This window comes from Sorex araneus, chromosome 4 (assembly GCF_027595985.1).
Source record: "Sorex araneus isolate mSorAra2 chromosome 4, mSorAra2.pri, whole genome shotgun sequence".
NCBI lineage: Eukaryota > Metazoa > Chordata > Mammalia > Eulipotyphla > Soricidae > Sorex > Sorex araneus.
The window spans coordinates 193,821,026-193,841,924 of NC_073305.1; the positions used below are offsets into that span (position 1 = coordinate 193,821,026).

A 20,899-nucleotide genomic window follows, 5' to 3' on the forward strand; every position below is an offset into this window, starting at 1 on the left:
GGGCCCGGACCTGACGGGAGCCACCCCTGAGCTTTGCTTGGTGTTGCTGTAAAGCTGAAAGGGAAAAAAAATAGACCCAGAGCGTTTCACTCTGGTTTCCGTGCGTCCCCGTGCCCTCTCTGCCTGCTGATGGATTGTCCGCTTTCCTCCTGACAGCTGCAGCCTTTCTCAGGCCTGGCATCTCTCCCAGGCATGATTTCAGGTACTAGATTCAGGCTCAGGGCATCCGACGTCGAAGAGGCCTGTTCCTGATCCATGGGAGGGGGCTCTGGGAGGTCTGGCGGTTAAGCTGACCAGCGTTTCCATTCACTCCTCGCCGGCCCTTCTCTTGGTGTGTGGGCTCACCCCCAGACTGGCTTCCCCACACATTAGGGAGTGCGGCTGCTGCCAGCCTGCGGCCTGAGCCTGTGGCTCTACAGCGTCAGAAAGGAAGGTGCTGTGTGGGGCTCCCCTCCCTTACTGTGGGCAGGAAGGAGGGGGCAGAAGGTCCTGGGCAGCTGTCTGGATGGTTCTGACAGGCTCTCTCTGACTCATGCCCTCCTCTGACACCCTGAATAGGAAGTCATTGGAAATTTCTCAATACGGGCTGGAGTGATAGGACAGCATTTAGGCACTGGCCCTGCACGTGGCTGACCCAGGTTTGATCTCTGGCACCTCATAGGCTTCTCAAGCCTGCCAGGAGTGATTCCTGAGCACAGAGCCAGGAGTAACTCCTGAGTATCTCCAGTTATAATCCCCTCTCCCATTCTGCTCCCTTCCCCCCGAAAAAAAATAAAAGGAAGAAAATTCTCAATGTAGGAGACTCACAAGATATCTTTAATTTTACCTGGGAATAGAAGAAACCTTTCAAGCTGGACACCAAAGACAGAAATCATGAGAGAAAATATCACCATTTTTTTTTTTTATTGAATCACCGTGAGATACAGTTACAAGCTTTCATATTTGAGTTACAGTCATACAATGATCAAACACCCATCCCTCCACCAGTGCACATTCCCCATCGCCAGTGTCCCCAGTATCACACCCCCCTTTCCCACCCTCCTCCTGCCTCCATGGCAGACAGTTTCCCCTATATTCTCTCTCTACTTTTGGGCATCGTAGTTTGCAATACAGATACTGAGAGGCTGTCACGTTTGGTCCTTTATCTACTTTCAGCACACGTCTCCCATCCCGTCTATCCCTCCAACCACCATTGTCTTAGTGATCACTTCTCTATCCCAGCTGCCTTCTCCCAAAGCTCATGAGGCAGGCTTCTAACTGTGGGGCAGTATTCCCGGTCCTTGTCTCTACTGTCCTTGGGTGTCAGTCTCATGTTATGTTATTTTATATTCCACAAATGAGTGTAGTTGTTCTATGTCTGTCCCTCTCTTTCTGACTCATTTCACTTATCTTGAAAAGATCACCAGACTTGACTGGTAGCATGAAACAGACTGAGGAGTCGGGAGCGATAGTGTAGCAGAGAGGGTGCTTGCCTTGCATGTGGCTGACCTGGGTTTCATCCCCGGCACCCCATAGGGTTCCCCAAGCTTGCCAGAAGTGATTTCTGAGCGTAGAGCCAGGAATAAACCCTGAGCATTGCCAGGTGTGATCCAAAAACCTGAGGGGAAAAATAATGAAAGCAACTGGGAGCTGGGGATAACTCGGTGGCCAGAGGGTTTGTGGCCAGGTTCCATCAGGGGCCTTGTGGCGGCTGTCAGTGGGAGCTGTCTCAGGCCCTCTGCGAGCACTAAGACTGGAGTGCTTGTGAGCACGGTGGCCACCAAGCAGAGCTCTGTGACCTGGCGGCCGCCAGGGAGCCTTTTTAAAAAGGGGCGTCTCCCTGGGCAAGTATTGGGGCTGCTGCTTCTCTCCGGTTGAAAATAAGCCTTGTTACCTGGGTTATTTTGCACAGTACCGTGTGGGTGTGTATGTAGACCAGCTTTTCTAAACTGGGTCAGAGATTACGTTTATGATTCTGCTGTCTACTGCCAATTTACCCTTCATGGGAATTGTGCCAATTTATATTGCTGCCAGTAGGGTGTCAGATGGTTGATGCTTTTCCTATTGAAGCTAAGTTGGTATCAATTCAAACTGTTGTTATAAATTTAGGGTGCTAACTACAATCTCCATGGTAACTACTAAGAAAATAACTTAAAAATACACCGAAAGCAGAATAAGAGAAAATTAGAATGGTACACTAAAGAACTTATCAAATGCTCACAAAAAAGGGGATTTTTTTTTTCCGGAGTGTGGGGGTGCAGGGTTGGGCCACACCCAGCGGTGCTCAAGGGTTACTTCTGGCTCTGAACCCAGGAATTACTCCTGGCTGTGCTGGTGGGGGGGGGGGGCATACCGATGCCGGGGATGGAAACTGGGTCCCAGCAAGGCAAGTCCCTCCTCGCTCTACCTCCTCTGCAGCTCCAGAAGGGGATTTGATGAGCATGTAATTTTAGTGTGGTCAAATTTAAGACTGTTTTGTCAAGGTTTTTTATGTCTTGAGAAATACTCTTTTGTTAATCAGTAATCAAAAAGATAATTAACTGCCTTTTATTTAAAACAAACCAAAAAAAGGGACACATTTCAGTGTCTTGCTTTGACCTGTCCTGCACTCTGCAGGTCAGGACAGACCCAAAGCGTCCCTGGAGGTCCCTTCTCTGTGGCTCCATTCATTGATTGGTTCCTCCTTTCCTCCGAGAGCTCCGCCTGTGTTGGCTTCTTGCTTCCTGGGGTGGTTCATTGCTCTGCCCCTGCTGTTCCTCAGACCTCCTAGTCGTGATGATGTCACCTTTATCACGTGTGATTTGCAGATATTTTCTTGGATTCTGTCTTTTCGCTCTTTAGGTAGTGGCCTGTGGTAGACAAAAGTTTTCCATTGTTCTTTTATTGTTTGTGCCTTCAGTGTTGCATCTGAGGGGCCGTTGTAAAATCTGTTGTAAAATCCGAGGTCATGAAGATTTGCTCCTGTGTCTTGCATCAGCTCTCAGTTTCACAGATTTTGTGCTTAAGTTTAAGTACTTTGATCCAGTTTTGACTTTTGTATTGGTGGGAGATAAGGTTTTGGCTTCATTCTTTTAACATGGATATTGCTTTTTTGTCCATTTTGGGGAGGGGTTGTGTTCCAAAGTAGTGGTAGGAGCCTTGGGCACACCCAGTAACACTCGGCTGCTAGCTCTGCCTCCACAGAGCCTCAGGACACATGGGGCCTGTGGTGCTGAGGCAGCTCTGGGGTCACTCCCTGAAGGGCTGGGGGACCTTCCCTGTCGCTCTCCCTCCAGCCTGCAGCGAGAACTTTTAAAGAGATGGTTTTCCGCATCGAATGGGCGTGTTGAGATTCTGAAGGCTCTTCTGGCCCGGCTTGCTTTTGGACCACGCTCCTGTTCCACCGATCTGTTTGTCTGCCTTTGTGCCAGCGGCACTCTTGGCTGGTTTTTGGTTTTTGGGCCACAGCCAGCAGTGCTCAGAGCTTACCCCTACCTGTTGTACTGTCTCTCCAGCCCCACTTTTATGTATAACTTACCTTTACAGTGATTATTTTCTGCTTTATTTTCATTTTGGGGCCACATCTGGTGATGCTCAGGGCTTCCTTCCTCCCAACTGCACTCAGGAATCACTCCTGGTAGAGCTCCATGGACTCTGTGTGGTACTGGGGATTGAACCCGGGTCAGCCATGTGCAAGGCAAGTGCCCTACCCACTGTAGTATTGCTCCGGCCCCTACCATTTTAGTGATTACTATGGAGATGAGAGTTATTTTTAATTTGTAACAGTTGAGTCTGAATTGACACCAACGTGGCGTTGATGGCATAGAAGGGGCCAGAGGTGATGCGGGGATGATGGCACCCCCTTAAACACGGCTGATCCCGGCCAGTTCCAACACTGCATATGCCCCCAAGCGCCGCCAGGAGTGACCCTGGAGTACAGAGCTGCGAGTCACCCCCCAGCCCCTAGCCCCCCTCAAATAGCATCTACAGTGCGGTCCCTCTCTTTGTGCTGTCACAAATTCGTCTTTATAACTAAATATAATTTATATTATTGTATTAATATCAACTCAGTTTTCTTCCATATTGGGGTGGGAGGCTGGGAGCCATGCTGCCCCAGTGGCGCTCAGACCCAGGCCCTCCAGGGACTCTTGGTCCTTTGTGAGGCCCTGGGCCCCAGTGCTGGGTGACCTGGTTCCCCCAGTGGTGCTCGGACCTCCAGGGCTGTCGCCAACGATAAGTGAGGGACGTGTGGTGCCAGGGATTGACCAGGGTTGGCTTAAAATCACATCCCTGTGCCATCGCCTGTCTGATGGGAAATTGAGGCTCGTGCCTTTGTGGCCCTTGACATAGTGACTTACTATGAGAGACTTACTTACATAGAGACATACTCTCTGCTTCCAGTATCTGCTGGTTATTGATGGTTGGGTTTTAAAGTGTCCTGTTGAGAGCTTTGAGTTCATTCCGCTTGTTGGATTGTACATTCACATCTTTTACTAGATTAGATTTCAGTCGTTTTTGTTGGGGAGAGTCACAACGGGCAGTGCTCAGGGACCAGGCCTAGCGGGGTCGGGGGGGCACCCGGGGTCCCGAGGATTGAACATGGGTCAGCCACGTGCAGGGCAAGTGCCCTCCGGTGGTACTGTCGCCCCAGCCCCGATCTTTTTAGTGGCTATTATGGACCTGACCATTAGCTGTGGTTTGTGCCATCTCTCTGGCCAGCCATCAGGAGTGAGAGGCCTTCTGTCCCCTTCTCTCTCCTCCCAGACTCTTCATTGCCTCTGTTGTCCACTTAAAGGTGCACCACAAGCTCCTCGGACCTTGCCCACCCGCCTGGTCTCTGTCCCTCGGGTGGACCTCAGTCGGCGGCATGGTCAATAGCGCCTCCTGGTGCCTCCCAGCACTGCGTCTGTTGATCTGCTCTGACACTGGGTCCTTTAGTTCAAGGAGCCTAAAGACAGTCACGGCGTCTCACCCATAGGTCCAGTCCTTGGGGTCCCAGGGAGAGTTTCAGGGACGGGAGAAGGCCGGCAGGAGCCTGGTGCGTTGGCTCCACGGCTCCCCTCCATGTGCACTGGTCCACCCGGCTTTCCTGCCGGCACTCAGAGGCCGGGGCGCAGCCGGGCTGCTCATGGCCAGCGGGGCCTTGTTCAGCCTCTGCCAGAGGCAGCCTCGTGCTGGGTCCCGTGAATGAGAAGAAACTTGATTGCTTGGAGGGCAGGTCTGTCTCCTGGACACACCTGTCAACCCCGTGCCATGGGGTGCCTTCCCCCCTCATCCAGAGAGCACTGTGGTGGGGGTGGTGGCTGCAGGAGCCAGGTTGGAAGGACCAGGCCAGGCGGGGCGAGTCATGTTTTCATTAGGGTCCCTGTGGCTAGATTTGGGGGGGGGGGACAGCGCTGACATTTCTGTCTGACTCACAGATTCCGCCTGCTCGTTGGGTATCTTTTTGAGACGGTTTCTGTCAGATGCTAATGTCGAATCTGAATGTTCTTTTTTTCCCACAGAAGGTTTGAAGTCTCAGGTTGCCCGTCACAATCTGAACTACATACAAGAAATCGGGAATGGCTGGTTTGGAAAGGTAAGTGTCCACCTCTGTGTCCACCCTCTCCGCACTGCTCACAAGCTCCTGAAGATTGTGTGACATTTCACCCAGGGCCTGGACTCTCCAGTGCTCCGCAAGTGGCCCCAGTTGTGGGGGTGAGTGTCCCCGGGACACTCACGTATCCGGAACAGAAAGAAGGGCAGGGGACCTGGGGGGGAGGGGCTTGGGTGTCAGGCTGGCCTTTCCCTGCCCTGATGGCCGGGCCCGGTGGCAGGCTGTGGGTCAGTGATCTCATCATAACGTGGGCTTGTGAAGAGCTGCTGCTTCTCGCCCAGCAGGTGACCCTGCACCCTGCTCCGTGCAGCCTTCTCCCTGATGCTTCCGAGGAGAAGCTTATTATAGCTGTTGTCTCCGTGAGGTGGCAGACGCCGCCGAAGGCTCCTGGTTGCTCGGTGCTTGCCTCGCCAGCAGGGGCTCGGTGAGAAGCTGTGTAGCTCTGCAGAGAGCCTGGCGGCGCTGTCTTCCTGTCAGGGGGCTGCGACTCCTCTGTCTTTGATGTCTCCCAAACGTCACCTCCTCCATGCCAGGCATTGCTCTGTGCCGGGAGCGCCTGTCTGGCTGCCGCAGTGTGCCAGCGAGGCCCACAGCCTCTCTGACCTGTGTGTGGACAGTGAGCGGCTGACCGAGGGGCCACGAGCGTGCAGAGACTGACTTAGCAACGGGGCGGGGAGGACCCTCCTTGCAGTCCTGAGGGCGAGGTGGGCAGCTGGAGCCCAGCTGTGGGCAGCAACGAGTGACAGGTGATAGCAGCCAGGGACAGGATGGGTGGGGTGGGGACGGGTCCGGGCTGGCCCCTGCGGGAGGAGTGGGACAGCGCCGAGAGCAGGGGGCAGTTCGTGTGCCCTGCTCTGGGACTCCAGGATGGGCTTGGTGGGTGCCATGTGTGGCGGTGTCCGTCCGAGAAAGCCTCAGTAGGAATGGAGAGACGGGAGGTGGGGCTCCGGGCCTACACCCCAGGTTCCGTGATGCTGAGGCCGGCATGGTCGGGGTGGTGGGAGAGGAGCCCGTGGGGAGAAGGGGCCAGTGCCTCTGTGGGCTAGAGTGAGGGCCGGGAGCACATGCATGCACCAGGCTCTGCGTCAGTCTCCTGCCCGTGCTCTGTCCGTGCTCCACGGAGCCTTCCCCCGCAGCCCCCCCTGCATGGTGCTGGTGTTATGTGTGTGTCCGGCTCACCGCTGTTGATTTGCCTTCCCTGACCAGTGGTGGCACTGGGCAGCGTTTCATATACCTGCTGCCTGTTTTTCCATCTCCTTTGAGGAAGTTTCTGTTCATCTCTTCTCCCCATTTTTTTTTTTTGGGGGGGGGTTAGAGTTGGGTTTTTTTCTTAGTTTTTCTTCTTCTTTTTTTTTTTTTCTTTTTGGGTCACACCTGGTGATGCACAGGGGTTGCTTCTGGCTCTGCACTCAGGAATTACCCCTGGCATGCTCAGGGGACCATATGGGATACTGGGAATCAAACCCAGGTCAGCCTCGTGCAAGGCAAACGTCCTACCTGCTGTGCCATCGCTCCAGCCCCTTCTTAGTTTTTATATATCTCAGATATGAACACTTGTCAGATGAATGGTGGACAAATATTCTCTCCCCATCTGTGGACTGTTTATTCTAGTCCTGGTTTTTTTTGCAGTGCAGAAGTGTCTTAATTTGGTATAGGCCCGTTTGTTTCTCTTTGTTTGCTTGTCCAGTGGCATTGAATGCTTGAAGTGGGCAGGTAGTGCCACCCTGTACTAAGGGGAAGGGGTGTCGTGAAGGTGTCCGGGATCCAGCTGGAATGGCCAAAATGGTTTCATTGAAGGATTTGGAGGGCGAATGGTGTGATGATGGTTGGATAAGAGTGTCACAGTCACTGCTAGAAATAAAAGGACTGGCAGGGGCTGGAGAAGTGACAGCCAGGCTCCTGGGGCTGCAGAGAACACACAGAGGGGTGAGCAGAAGCATGGCCCCTCCCTGCCGCAGGGGCCCTGGGACCCCCCTGGGAGGAGGACTTCGGAAAATAAAACTTGAGGTTCTAGACCTGATATAGTTACAGCCAGACCCATCCCAAGTGAGTTTTGTTGAGGTTGGGTCGGTTCTTGTTTAACAGAAATGAATTCAAAGAACTTGAATTCAAAGATGGAATTCCACGGCCGACCCGGGTTCATTTCCTTTATCCCTCTCAGAGAGCCCGGCAAGCTACCGAGAGTATCCCGCCTGCAAGGGAGAGCCTGGCAAGCTACCGGTGGCGTATTTAATATGCCAAAAACAGTAACAAGTCTCACAATGGAGACGTTACTGGTGCCCGCTCGAGCAAATCGATGAACAACGGGATGACAGTGATACAGTGCTACAGTGGAGCCTGTACTGATGACAGTTGGAGGAGAGATAGAAGGGTTAGAGACAAATAAAGGCAATCCCAAACTTGTTTCTCGTACCACCTCTTTTCAGAAAAAAAAAAAATAATAATAATGATAAATCACTTAGCACCTCCCTGGAAATCTACCTTAAGTGAAATAAATAGAAAGTGTTTCTTAGTTGCACCCAAAGCTATTACTGCCTTGTCCCGTCCCCCAGACACGCCCCCTCCCTGCCCCGCCCCGCCCCATATATAATACCCACTTTGGAAGTCTCTGGACTGTTGTGATTCCCTTTTTGATTCTGTTGTGATTGTGGGGTCATTTTTGGTTTTTTTTTTTTTTTTTGGGTCACACCCAGCAATGCACAGGGGTCACTCCTGGCTCATGCACTCAGGAATTCCTCCTGGCGGTGCTCAGGAGACCATATGGGATGCTGGGAATTGAACCTGGGCCGGCCGCGTGCAAAGGCAAATGCCCTACCCGCTGTGCTATCGCTCCAGCCCCAGTGGGGTCATTTTTGGCAGTGGTGGTCATGTGGTGCAGGGTTCAAACCCATGTGAGGCAGGAGCTTGGCTCCCCCTCCCTTTTGCAGCAGCGCATTTCATGGGGGCTGATTAGCTGGAAATGAAGCCTGTGCCTCTGTAAACTAGCAGTTCTTATTCTGCTCGCTTCACAGCTCACATTCCTAAGATACAGACTCCGTTCTTTATTTGTTTCCAGGGTATTTAAATAGTTGTCCTACAAAAATATTAAGATGCGTTTTGGGTGAGGGCACTTCCGGTGGTGCTCAGGGATCACGCCTGCAGGCCTGGGGTCCTGGGGATTGAACCCGGGTCAGTGCTGCATGCAGAGCAGACGCCCACCCTCTCTAGTATTGCCCGGCTCTAAACACTATTTTATAAAACCTTTTGGTTTTGATCATTCTCAAAGTAACTGTCAACATTTATTTATTATTGTTTTTTTCTGAATGTTGTATTTTTAAACACCTTTGTACTGTTTTATGGTACATTTACTGTTTCACTTGTAACTTGCTCTTTTATGAGGTTGCTTATTCTTATGTTGTTAATTTCAGCAGGATTTTTTTTTTCTTTTTTTTTGGGTCACACCCGGTGATGCTCAAGGGTTCTCCTGGCTCTTCACTCGGGAATCACTCCTGGCGGTGCTCAGGGGACCATATGGGATGCTGGGAATCAAACCCGGGTTGGCTTCGTGCAAGGCAAATGCCCTACCACCCGCTGTGCTATTGCTCCAGCCCCATCAGCAGGATTTTTTTTCTCTGTTTTGACTGGAATTGTTAGTACAAGATAAAGGCCTGGCATAATTGGGATGCCATGGATTTTTAAAGTTAAAACGCAGTGAGTTTATTTCTCCCCGGGCGTTTGTCACTTTACTTGAGACAAAATGGTTCATTGAAGTGTTTTGGACACAGTTGAATTAATTTTGTATTGAAATGTACAGTATTGCTGTTCTGTAGGATCACCATGAATGTCTGTGGAAATATAATTTGTTTAAACAAAAAAGGAAAATGTATTAAAAATATGGGCTTTTCGCATTAAAAGCCATGATCCAGAGACTCACAAATGAATCTCAGACAAGCAACTTGCTGCAGGGATGGTTCTGTAGCCCAGTTATTTAAATTCTTACCATCCCAGAAGAGTTCGGCTGCAAAAACAGCCGCACAATATCTTATGCTTTTTTCTTTTTTTTGTCCTTTTTTTGTTGAATCACTGTGAGATAGACCCTTATGGACATCTTATACTGTCTGTAATAAGTGATATAGAATAAATTATATAGCGTCTACCTGTGGGGGCAGGCTTGAATGGTGGTTGGAAACTTCAAAACTTACTGGTAGTGGGAAGGTGTAATGGTGGTGGGATTGATGTTGAGATATTGAATGTAATTAATTATTGTGAACAACCTTATGAAAATAAAATTTAAAAATTTTAAAAGTAAATAAGTACATATATGGGCTGTCCTTAATCTCTGGTGAATGCTTTAAACATTCCTTTAACTGGAAATATTTGGGTTTTCCAAGGTTTGGGAGAATAGTATGTAAAATAATAGAAGCTTGTCTAGTTGCTACTTATTTCCCTTTGTTCCATTTCCTGATCAGTGAGATATATTTCTTGACTGTTTTGATGGAAGTGAAATTAAAAAACTGTTCTTTGATTTTAGGTTCTTCTTGGAGAGATCTACACTGGCACTAGCGTAGCAAGAGTCATAGTGAAGGAGTTAAAAGCAAATGCAAGTCCAAAGGAACAAGACACCTTTTTGAGGAATGGAGAACCATACTAGTAAGTTGGTCTGAGCTCCTGTTTGTGGACGTACACACAGTCTGCAGTCTGTTGAGCATCAGGGGATTAAAACTACTTTGGGACTGACAGTTGCATAATGCGTGATTTGGTGAGTGTCCGGGGCTCCAAGTCATGTCCAACTCTGAGACAGAGACCAGTGTGTCAGGCTGGTACGTGCCTTGCGTGTGGGAGCCCAGGTTTGGTCCCCACACACTGCTGGTATAGCCCCAAATTCCCCCCTCTCCCCAAAAAGGAAAAAAGGCTCTATGTGGCCATCATAAAAAAATGACGTTTTTTGGGTTTCAGTTTTGGTTTTTGGGTCACACTCAGCAGTGCTCGGGGCTTATTCCTGGCTCTGCATTCTGCGATCACTCCTGGCCAGGCTCAGGGGACCAGCTAGAGTACCATCGCCAGGGATCAAACCCAGGTCAGCCACGTGCAGGGCAATCTCCCTTCCCACTGTCCTTTGCCCCAGCCCTAAAAATGCTTTTTTTTTTTTTCCTTTTTGTGTCACACCCGGCATTGCACAGGGGTTACTCCTGGCTCTGCACTCAGGAATTACCTCTGGCAGTGCTCAGGGGACCATATGGGATGCTGGGAATTGAATCCAGGCCTGCCGCGTGCAAGGCAAACCCCTTACCTGCTGTGCTATCGCTCCAGCCACTAATGTTTTTTAATGGGCAGCTAAGTCCCTTTGAAAGAAATGGAAAAATCCCAAAGTCTCATCAGAGACATAGAAGGCATTAGTAGAGCCTAGATGAAAATTTTTGAACTGAAAAACAGAATCATCAAAATCGCAGATTCAGTGGCTGCAGCAGGATGAGGAGGACAGAGTGAGCGGCAGTGAGAACAGAACAGGAGACACTGCCTAGGCTTTACAACAAAAGGCAAATGGACTTTGTTCTTTTTCTGGTGCGGAGTCTCGTCCCGACTCTGTTTGGGCCTTGGTCTCTGCAGTGCCCAGGAGCCATCTGTGCCAGGGGCTGAGCCCAGGCCTCCTGCATGCAGAGCGTCCACGTAGCTCCTGGAACAGCAGAGAGAACACAGAACTGAAGGAAGGGGAAAGGCCTTGGGAACACGCTGGACTGTAAAGGAACCCTCACACTCCTGCTTAGATTATATCCCAGAAAGGAGAAAAAAGGTCTGGCCAGAGAAAATTTTAAAAACATTTATTTGATTCAAATTATTTGAGGAAAAAAAAAACCTGAATGACCAAATATGGAAATGTCAGACCTACAGATTGGAGAGAATTTAGCAAAATTCAAATAATATAAGTCCAGAGAAACTTGTGCCAACGCTTTTCACACAGATACCTCAAAACTAGACATGAACAAGAAAGCCTGAAAGTACGAAAAAGAAATAGCATTCCTGGCTCTGCACTGGTGGTGCTAGGGGAACCGTATGGGATGCTGGGAATCAAACCCGGGTCGGCTTCGTGCAAGGCAAACACCCTACCCGCTGTGCTATCACTCAGAAATCACTCAGCCCCAGAAATAGCACTTATTGTAGGAAAGAGGAAAAATCACAGATTATTAAGCATAGACCTTAAGTTGGGGGGGCAGGGGGATCAAAGTGAACTCCAGAAAGCAAAAGAGAGGAAATATCAAAGAGCAGAAATCAATAAAATTGAAGGCAAAGTCAATAAAACCAAAAGCTGACTTCAAGAAGGTTATAAAATTAATAAAGATGCTTGATATAAGTCCAACACATTAATTAGTTCTGTGGATCATAAATTTCAAAGTAAACAGTGAGACTATTAAAAAAAATCTTTCCTAATAAACGGGTTTGTGAGGTTTTAGTGTTCCAGGAAGTGGTTGTTTGGGGGCATACTTCAGAATGTTGCTCAGGAATTAGTGCTCAGGGGACCAACTCCATGTGTTGCCTGAGATTAAACCCAGGTCAGTTGCTTGCATGGTGCTCTCTCTTCTGCCCTGATGAAATATTTTCAGACCTAACAGGAAAAGCAGGATCCACTTCTTTAATTGGTAAATTGGATCCTGAAAGTTCATTTTTGTTGTATAGAGTCTGAAAGGACCCACTGCGGGCTTGGAGAGTGTCTCCAGACGCTTTATCTGACGTAGTCCCCATCTAGACTCTGATCAGAACAAACAAAACAAAGACCTGGAGTCCTGTGATCGAGGAGGACCAGCTAAGCCGATCATGGGGGCTGTCCACATTCTGGGGACAGCTGGGCGAGCCTCTGTGATGCCATCTCTCTTCCCAGCCACGAGGAAAGCTCAGATAAACAGGGACGGTACCAAAAGTGGGTGAGGATGTGCTGCATCTGGGCCCAAATGCATTCGTAGAGCATTAAATGGCACAGCCACTTGAAAATAGATCTGACCTTTATTTACAAACTAAGCACATACTGATTGTGTATATTAGGGTTCCCGGAGGAGCAGCAGTGATAGGCCAGGGTGGGTGGGCAGGAACAGGAGACTTTCGAGGGAGAGCCTGAGCAGGGGCAGGGTCAGAGTCGGCAGACAGAAGCCCAGTCTCTGCTCTGTTAAGATCTTAAGCAAAGGGGGCTGGAGCGATAGCACAGTGGGTAGGGCGTTTACCTTGCACGTGGCTGACCCGGGTTTGATTCCCAGCATCCCATATGGTCCCCTGAGCACCGCCAGGAGGAATTCCTGAGTGCATGAGCCAGGAGTAACCCCTGTGCATTCCTGGATGTGACCCAAAAAGCAAAAAAAAAAAAGATCTTAAGCAAGGGCTAGAGAGAGAGTCCAGGGTTGAGGCACTTGATTGCACGAAACTGACTCAGGTTACATTTCATAGGGTGCTCTGAGCACTGCCAGAGAAATCTTGAGGACAGAGCCAGGAATAAGCCCTGAGCATTGCTGGATGTGTCCCTCAGCCCCCCAAAAGGAAAAAGATCTTAAGCTAATTTGACTTATCTGCATTATGGAGCACAGTCTGCTTTAATGAAAGCTCACTGGCTTGACAGATGATCTCATCCAAAAACACCTTCACAGAGACATCCAGAATATTTGACCAAGTATCTGGCCACTGGCCCAGGCAAGTTGATATATAAAATTAGCCATCAAATTACATAACCCTCCTGTTCCACTCTTAGACATGTATTTTAGAAAAGGAAGACATTTCCACTCAGAAACCTGTGCATCATTATTCTTAGCAACTCTAAGCGTAATAGCCTAACAGTGGGAGAACATCCTTTCAATGAATAACCAACCGGGTACATGCCGGCCGCGGGTACTGCTCCGCGGTCAGAGGAATGAACCGTTGGCACGGCAGCAGTGCAGATGATCTCAAGGCCATTATGTGCAGTGAAAAAGTCAGTCTCCAAAGGCCGCTTACTCTGGGATCCCCTTGGCATAGCCTCAGAATAGGGGCACTAGGGAATGGAGACAGGCATGCTTGCTCAGCCTTAGCAGCGTGGGAGGGGTGGGGTGGGTGGGCAGGCAGGGCCAGTGATTGGGGGGGGGAGCACAAAACAGATCTCCTGGTGAGGGCTTGGTTTTGTGTCTCTTGAGCTGGTGCTCACGTGGTTTGTACACGTGGGAGCTTGCTCTTACACTGTGTTCTGCTGTCCCGTGACCGGGGTGGAGGGAGCTGGCCAAGGCAGCAGGGCCCCTGTGCGCCGTCTTCACAGCTGCCTTCTCATCCATGTTGTTCCCTTTTTAAACACTTTTTGTTTTTCGTTTTTGCGCCACACCCGCTCTGCCCAGGGTTAGTCCTGGCTCTGCGCTCAGGGATCACTTGTGGTAGACTGGGGGCCGTGTAGGGTGCCAGGGATTGAACCTGGTCGGCCACGTGCAAGGCAAGTATCCTACCACTGTACTGTCACTTCAGCCCATGTTCCCTCCCCCCCTTTTTAAGATCCATATTGTTTTACTAAAACGTTGTTTCTGTGAAAGTTGCAGTTTGGCATACTGTACCGGGGCCATGTATATAAGCCAGATAAACCACAGCAGTAACTGAGTCATCTAATGTATGGATCTGCTTATTGGCTCTGTTTCTGTGGTCTGTCTTCTTAAATGCCGTCTTTTAGTGATCTGTGTTGATTTAACGACTAGCCTCTTAGGTTAGGAGTTACTTTCTTTTTTTGTCTTTTGGGTCACACCCAGCAGTACCCAGCACTTCACTTGTGGCTCTGCACTCAGGGATTACTCTGGGGGGCTCGGGGGACCCTGAGGATCAAGCCCAGGCTGGCCCCATTGAAGCCAAGCGCCCTCCCTGCTGTAATCGCTCCAGCACCCGGGAGCAACTGATGGATCGGAATCTCTTGGTTCTGGGGTAGCTTGGTTGCCCTGTTGAGTCGAGCATCATCTGATGTGTTCCTTCCAGCCAGTCGTTCTTTTTTTTTTTGGGGGGGTCACACCTGGCAGTGCACAGGGTTTACTCCTGGCTGTGCACTCAGGAACCACCCCGGCGGTGCTCAGGGGACCATATAGGATGCTGGGATTCAAACCCAGGTCGGCCGCGTGCAAGGCAAACGCCCTACCCGCTGTGCTATTGCTCCAGTCCCCCAGCCAGTCGTTCTGAATGCCAGGATGTAGGAGGCTGTGCGGTTTCCCCAGCCCCGCCTTACGAGACACTCTGCCTTTGTCTCCCCAGCGTCCTCCAGCACCCAAACATCCTCCAGTGTGTGGGGCAGTGCGTGGAGGCCATTCCCTACCTCCTGGTGTTGGAGTTCTGTGACCTGGTAAGTCGCTCGTCGGAATTCACGTTCCCTTCGGACGCAGAGAATTCCCAGTGGGGGGCAGAGACCTCGGTGTCCTCCAGGCCCTGCCTTAGCTACGGGACATGTTTGCCCCCCTGGCTCCCGAGAGACTTTGTGAACCATGTTCCCCACCCAGGGAACTCACGAGTGTCTTTCTGGGGAGCTCGCGCCTTTGAAATAGCACGTGTAATGTTTCCAGGTCAACTGTTTTCTTAGCCTAAAACGAATGGCCTGTTTCTTAGGGTTTGTAGTGCTTCTTGGTCCAGTGCCTGCCAGGGAAGGCTGAGAGGAGGGTCTGCCCAGGGCTGACAAGCCCTGCGAGACAGGGAACAGAAGGTGGCCGTAGGGCTGGGGCATCAGCATCGTGGCGACCAGGTTTCATTGTGGGGCTCGGTGGGTGGGCGGGGGTGTGTGTCCTGGGGACATGGTTAAGGGAGTCATGTCACCTTGTTCCGTTCACTTGCACAGCCGGCGAGATCAGCGAGAAGGCGCCAAGCTGTGTCACAGGCCGGGTGGGTGCGGGGGCTGCCCTTGGGAACTGTCAGCGTGTGGAGAGGCCAGTCTCGTCCCAGGGAAGGCCTCACCTGACCTGCCTTGGGGCCTGAGCTCATGTTTGTCTGTCCATCACCTCCACACTCTGGTCAGCCTCGGAGGGAAGCAGCTCCCGCCACGAGCTAGGCCTGCCCGGGGTCCCCTGCACTGAAGCTCAGTTTTCCAGGGTTAGGATGTGCAGAGGCTGTGGCAGAGCTGGCACTTGGCGTCTGCCGAGGGAGCCAAAGGGTGGATGGTGCCCGCACACACCCCAGTGCCACCCCCTGAAACATGGCAGCCAGCTCCCGGCCCAGAAGTAGGCTGGCAGGGCCAGGGCGGGCACCTTGGGAGAGGCCAAAGGCTGTAGCCCCAGCCTGAGGTCACCTGGCCCTGTTGGTGACCACACTGGTGGCCGAGGCCTCAGTGACAGAGCAGCAGGAACCAGTGTGCCGGGCAGGGTTCAGGGACAGGGGAAAGACTGGGTCAGCCCGAAGAGCCGGGCTTCAGGAGTGACTTGGGGAGGGGGTGGCCTCCCTGTGGGAAGGAGCGAGCCTGTGTGGCGGGATGGTCCACGTCCACCAGGAGAAGAGAGACGAAGGTGCAGAGCTCCAGGGTACCGCCCGGCCGTTCCCACCATTAATTTCTTAACCATAAAACTCCCCAGATCATAAACATAACTAACCACAAGTCAGAAACCTAGATAACCATAAAATTTCAGTTATTAAATGATTTGTTGAGGTTTTTCCCATCGCATCAGCATTAATTTATGGACCCACCTCCTGGGACGGGCGGCAGCGCCCTCCTGGCATCCTCTGCGGGAATTTCCCAGGACGCCTGGAGTCGTTCCCGGAGGGAAGTTGGTCTTGGTGTCAGCGAGGCTCTTTGCCGCCCTCTAGCGCTGCACAGTTTTCGTATGGAGTTTTACAGGGTTAGTGGCGAGTCAGGAATGTTTATGACGTGGTTAAGGCAAACAGTTATTTTACTGGGCCTCTGTGCACTGCCCGGGAGTTCTGCAGGTTCCACTCCAAGGGCCACTGTGCAGTGCAGGACAGACACCTCACCGGGCCCCGCAGGTCATCATGGCAGTGCTTGGGCCACCAGGATCGGCAACTTTCAGGGGATCTGAACCGAGATTGAACCATTGTACTGTCCCCAGCCCTGGACACTGTCTTAATTCAGAGCAAATTGCAGTGTTCCCCCCCCCCTTTGTTGTTGTTGGCGGGGGTGGGGGGAGTCACACTCGGCGATGCCCAGGGGTTACTCCTGCCTCTGCACTCTGGAGCTACCCCTAGGGGTGCTTGGGGAACCATATGGGATATTGTGGATTGAACCCAGGTCGGCCATGTGCAAGGCAAATGTCCTCCCCGCTGTCCTGTTGCTCCAGCCCCTTTTTTTCCGTTGAAATGGTGGACCAAAGTAGTAACTCCTCCACACTCGGGAAGAATCACTAAGACAGAACAAACCAAACCAGAACCTAAGTATACAGCTTTTTCTCTTGCAGGAGGAATAAGTCTGAGTTTTGGTACTTCCTTAATAGAAACATTTTCACTGTAATGATTTTATGCTGACTTTGCTTTGCTGTGGCAGCAGGAGACTGGAAGGCTTGTAGAATGTACCTTGGGTCCCATCCATCAGAGATCTCCTTCCCAAGACCGAGGTCAGCCTGCCTAGTCACAGCCGATGGACCCCGTGTCGGGTAGAGGGTGCCAGTCTAGGCTGTGCCAGCTTCCTGTGCCTGAAGATTCTTTGCTTTTTGGGTCACACCCAGCGATGCTCAGGGGTTACTCCTGGCTTTGCACTCAGGAATCAGTCCTGGCAGTGCTTGGGGGACCATATGGGATGCCGGGGATCGAACCCAGGTCGGCTGCGTGCAAGGCAAACTCCCTACCCGCTGTGCTATTGCTCCGTCCCCTGAAGATTCTTTACTGTTCTGGACCAAAGCCCCTGGTGTCGCCTCTGTCTGCTCGTGAAATTGGGCACAGGAACATTGTGGAGGAAAGGTGCTTTGAGAGGACTGAGTGGGGGCTGCTTCTGGTCCCCGAGGCCTGCAGTGCCGCCGCCTCTGCCCTCCTCGCCTTTGTGGCTTTCTGCTCGAAGAAGCATCTGTGCCTGAGAGCTTCCCAAGGCGGCACATGGCCCTCCTCTGGGGGAGGTCCCGCACAGGATGGGGACAATGGCGTCAGGCAGTAAATAAGCAGCAGCTGCCCTCGGGACCCTGTGGCTTTCTTTCCACTGCCCCAGCCCCACCCAGCATCTGCCGGGCTCGGCAGCCGAGGGGCTGGGTGAGGTTGTATCACCTGTACCTGGATGGGGCAGCGGCTTCCCTTCTACTCTGGACAGCTCAGAAGCCCGGTGGGAAGCATGGGGAAGCTCCGTGCTTGTGGGAGCACCTGTGTCCTGGCGCGGAGGTCCCGGCCCATGTGGGTGAATCCACAGGTCATGGGCCTGCCTTACGCTTCTGTCGTGCTATGGAACGGGCCATTCGGCCCACGGGCTGTGTAACTCCCACAGCCAAGGGGCTGCTCTGACTGTGTCCCCAGACGCCGGCAACTCCGTGCTGCCACCGTGTTGGCACTTCCTCGCTGCTGTGGTCGGACCTGTGCAGCGGTCCCCACCTTGGAAGGATCTGGAACGTTCCTTCGTTACCCTTCCGAGGGGTCCGTCAGGTCAGGTGGCGGCGTGGGCGCTGACCTCCGTGTCTTTGCAGGGCGACCTGAAGGCGTACCTGCGCCGGGAGCACGAGCACCTGCGGGGCGCCGCCCAGACCCTGCTGCTGCAGCGGATGGCCTGCGAGATTGCCGCGGGGCTGGCCGCCATGCACAAGCTGCACTTCCTGCACAGGTGGGTCGGAGGGCCAGGGGCCCCAAGTGAGTTCCAGGTCTCACAGGCGCCGGAGTGACCCGCTGCTGCCCTGTCAGGCTGTCGGTCACTCCGGCCGTCCCTGTTGTGGGCGTTGACCTGGGGTGGGGAGAGAGCACCTGCAGCCGACCTAGTTATTCCCTGTCCTGTTGCGGCATTGGCCCCTGACCAGTGGCCCCAGTGTCCAGTCCCCACGGCGGGTTGGTCAGAATCTGTTTCTGCAGGGCTGGTGGGATGTGTGCAGTGAAGGCCACCAGGCCTTAGTCCTCTCTGACGCGGCAGCTTCGTCACCCCAGAAGGAACTTTTCAGCTGCTTCTCCTCTGCCCTTTTCAGCTCCAACGGTGTTTCAGGTTTGCTTAAAGCCACTTCTCAGTCTCCCTGGAGAGCCAGTGGTGCATGTAGCCAGCTGGAAGGAAGTTGTGCCGTGCTGCAGAGTCCACAGCCTCGGTCTCCCCGTGGGGTTGCCTGTCCACCCCCACACCCCAGCGTGCTGGGGATTACTCTGCCTGCTCGGAGACCCCTCCTGGTGGTGCTGGGGTCTGTTAGGTGGTGCTGGGATTGGACCGGGCTTGGTTGTGTGCAAGGCAGCTACCTTCCCTGCTGTGCTGTCTCCAGCCTGAATACATTTTAGAACTGAGTGTGGGCAAGCCAAGGGGCCGGGGGCCTTGCCTCATGCTCAAGAATTCCATTCAGTCGCCACGTGGCTCCCAGCATAGCCAGATTAAACAACTACCAGTAGATCTCGCAGCTACGTCCAGATGAACGCCCTGCTTTTCACAGATCAACAGTCAGAAGGTCAGCAAGGGAGTCAGAACCCTAAGCCAGGAATTGGAAGAACTGGAATTAATAGACAAGGACAGGACTCACCCCCCAAAAGTCTAGTACCCAGACATAGCCAGGTACAGTCCTGGAGGCTCCCGGCACCACCCAGGGTGGTCCCCAGCACTGCTGGGCCTCTGCAGCACCTCAGTGTTGGGGCCTTACTTTGAACCAGTTGGCGGGTATTACTGGAAGGGCCCCTGGGTCCTCTGAGCACTGCTAGGGAGGTGCCCCACCCTCCTACCATCAAAAAATAATTGGAATTTAGAATAATGATTGGCTGACTCAGAGTCCGCCTGCTGTGCCGGTTGAAAATAGAGCAGCCCACATACCCTGCTGACGGCTCTGTGCTCGGAAATAGCCAGGGTGGCTCAGCCTCGGCACTGGGAGGCCTCCCGGGCCCGGCCCCGCCCGACGCTGCCACGTCCACAGCAGGGGCTGCCCATCACCGCACCCCTGCCCTGTTGGCTGAGGAACGGGACTTCTGTCCCCAGCCTGTCACTCTGCTGCCCCGGGCTCTGTGGGCCTTGGGGTGCTCTAGGCCCTGGCAAATTCCAGGCCTCTCCCAAGGACCTTGGTCGTGACCATGCAGATGTGAGCCAGAACAGAGGCGTCCTTGGCTGGTCTCCAGGTTTTCTGGCCCATACACAGCCGAGGTACCCGCCCTCGGGGCGTGGCGGCCAGTGTCGGGAGCCTGTGTGAAGTTTCATTTGTGCGTGTGTGATTCCGTTCGTGACTTCATGCAGGTGTGATTTCATGTGTGTTGCCATGCGTGTGTGTGAGTGTGTGAGTGTGTGTGTGTGTGTGTGTGTGTGAGAGAGAGAGAGAGAGAGAGAGAGAGAGAGAGAGAGATCTTAGGCTGCCTATTCTGGAGTTCTGAGGGCTGGGAGAGATGTGTGCTCAGGCATGGCCAGCCCAGGGTCAGCTCCTGCACCACTTGGTCTTCTTTTCTTTTGCTTTTTGGGTCACACCTGGCGATGCTTAGGGTTTACTCCTGGCTGTGCACTTCGGAGTCACTCCTGGCGGTGCTTAGGGCACCGTATGGGTTGCTGGGGGTCGAACCCTGGTCTGCCACATGCAAGGCAAACACCCTCCCCGCTGTACTATCGCTCCGGCCCCACATGGTCTCCGAGCATCCCTGGTAGCCCAGCACCTCAGGCCCAAGCAGCACGGCTTCCTGGGCCCCTGGCATGCCGTGAGGCAGGTGCTGTATGTTCCCTTTCTCTAGAGGAAGCCGCTGCTGACCAGAATGGCCACTGACTTGATAGGCCATTGCCCCTGACTCTAGTCCCAGGTGTGCTCTGGAGAGCGACAGGCACCGTGCGTGCCGCGTTGCCGCAGGAGACCTGGGCTCCGTCGGTGTCGGGGACAGCCCTTCTCTCCCTGAGGGCACAGGCCCAGGCCGGAGCAGGAAGGCTGGGAGGCTTCTCCAGAGAGCTGCCGAGTGTGTGGACTCAGGGTGAAGGAGTTTGGGGTTTGCCAGGGACAGCAGTGGAAGAGGCTGCAGCGAGGCCGTGCAGGTCAGGACCCTGAGCCCCTGCCCGCTGTCTGGCCCCGAGAGACGGTGGCAGGGAGGGCAACCAGGCCACATGCTGAGAAGCGGAAGCCTTTTATGGGTGGCCAAACTGGAAAGGCAAGTCGGAGTGGCCATTAAAGAGGCTCTGTCCAGGCCTTCCTGTTCACCAGCCTTTAAAGGACGGTGGCGCCCGCCAGTGCCCAGGCAGAACGGCGTCCCTGACGCTCACTGAGTTGCCCAGCAAGAAATGGCATGGTGGGGCTGGAGTGATAGCACAGCGGGTAGGGCGTTTGCCTTGCACGC

At 52.9% G+C, this 20,899-nt stretch overlaps 1 protein-coding gene across 2 annotated transcripts in view; it reads left to right on the top strand.

The window, feature by feature from the left end:
- LMTK2 (lemur tyrosine kinase 2) overlaps nt 1–20,899 on the top strand; it is a 73,485-nt gene that overhangs the window by 32,807 nt on the left and 19,779 nt on the right. Inside the window, exons 4-7 of one of the 2 annotated variants that reach the window (XM_055134492.1) lie at nt 5,463–5,536; nt 10,065–10,183; nt 14,765–14,852; nt 18,109–18,242. In XM_055134492.1, coding sequence (XP_054990467.1) covers nt 5,463–5,536; nt 10,065–10,183; nt 14,765–14,852; nt 18,109–18,242 — 415 coding nt within the window. The remainder of the gene's footprint in view (nt 1–5,462; nt 5,537–10,064; nt 10,184–14,764; nt 14,853–18,108; nt 18,243–20,899) is intronic. The other variant, XM_055134493.1, reaches the window with a different exon arrangement.